We start from the raw sequence: 532 nt of genomic DNA, 5'->3' as shown, positions 1-532 counted from the left end.
TAGGGCCAGGTTCGTATTTATGTTAGCAAAACGTCCCCTGCCTGAAAGTCTATTGTAACCCAACACCTGACAACCCCGGTTCCCATTTCTGCTCGCAGAAAAGGTTTATTCAAGCACATAATGGGATCCCAGCAGAAAGCTCTGCAGAAGAAGGGGCTATGGTAAACTGCACCACATGAACTCCGTTTCCAGGGCTATTAAGCTTTTAATTGGAAAATAGCAGAGGAAATTTCAAGGTGACTATAACGTGTTAGCAGTTCGCGCCCAGAAGAATAGACTGGAAGAGAATGAATGTGCGAAACATATGCTCCAAATAACATTTAGCGGAAAGAGCCTGGCTCCGCTAAAGAGACGGGCTTTCCGAGAAAGAAACGCCAACGGACCGGGCAGAGGCGGGGGTCGCGCTGGAAAGCCCAAATCGGCCCGAATCCGCCAGCCTTTCGCTCCTTTTCGATGCAGAGCCCTTTGAGGGGAACACGGCGCTGCCGCCCAGCTGCCGGGACCCGTCGGGAGCCGCCGACTTACTGGGGTC

At 52.4% G+C, this 532-nt stretch overlaps 1 protein-coding gene across 1 annotated transcript in view; it reads right to left on the bottom strand.

The window, feature by feature from the left end:
- Positions 1-343: 343 nt before the first annotated feature.
- The window catches only part of DMRT1 (doublesex and mab-3 related transcription factor 1), a 60922-nt gene continuing 60733 nt past the window's right edge, over positions 344-532 (bottom strand). Inside the window, exon 5 of the mRNA XM_009884315.1 lies at positions 344-524. Within this exon, the coding sequence (XP_009882617.1) occupies positions 344-524 (181 nt within the window). The remainder of the gene's footprint in view (positions 525-532) is intronic.

This window comes from Charadrius vociferus, unplaced genomic scaffold (genome assembly GCF_000708025.1).
Source record: "Charadrius vociferus isolate BGI_N301 unplaced genomic scaffold, ASM70802v2 scaffold183, whole genome shotgun sequence".
NCBI classification, from domain to species: domain Eukaryota; kingdom Metazoa; phylum Chordata; class Aves; order Charadriiformes; family Charadriidae; genus Charadrius; species Charadrius vociferus.
This window is presented reverse-complemented; position numbering and strand designations above follow the sequence as displayed.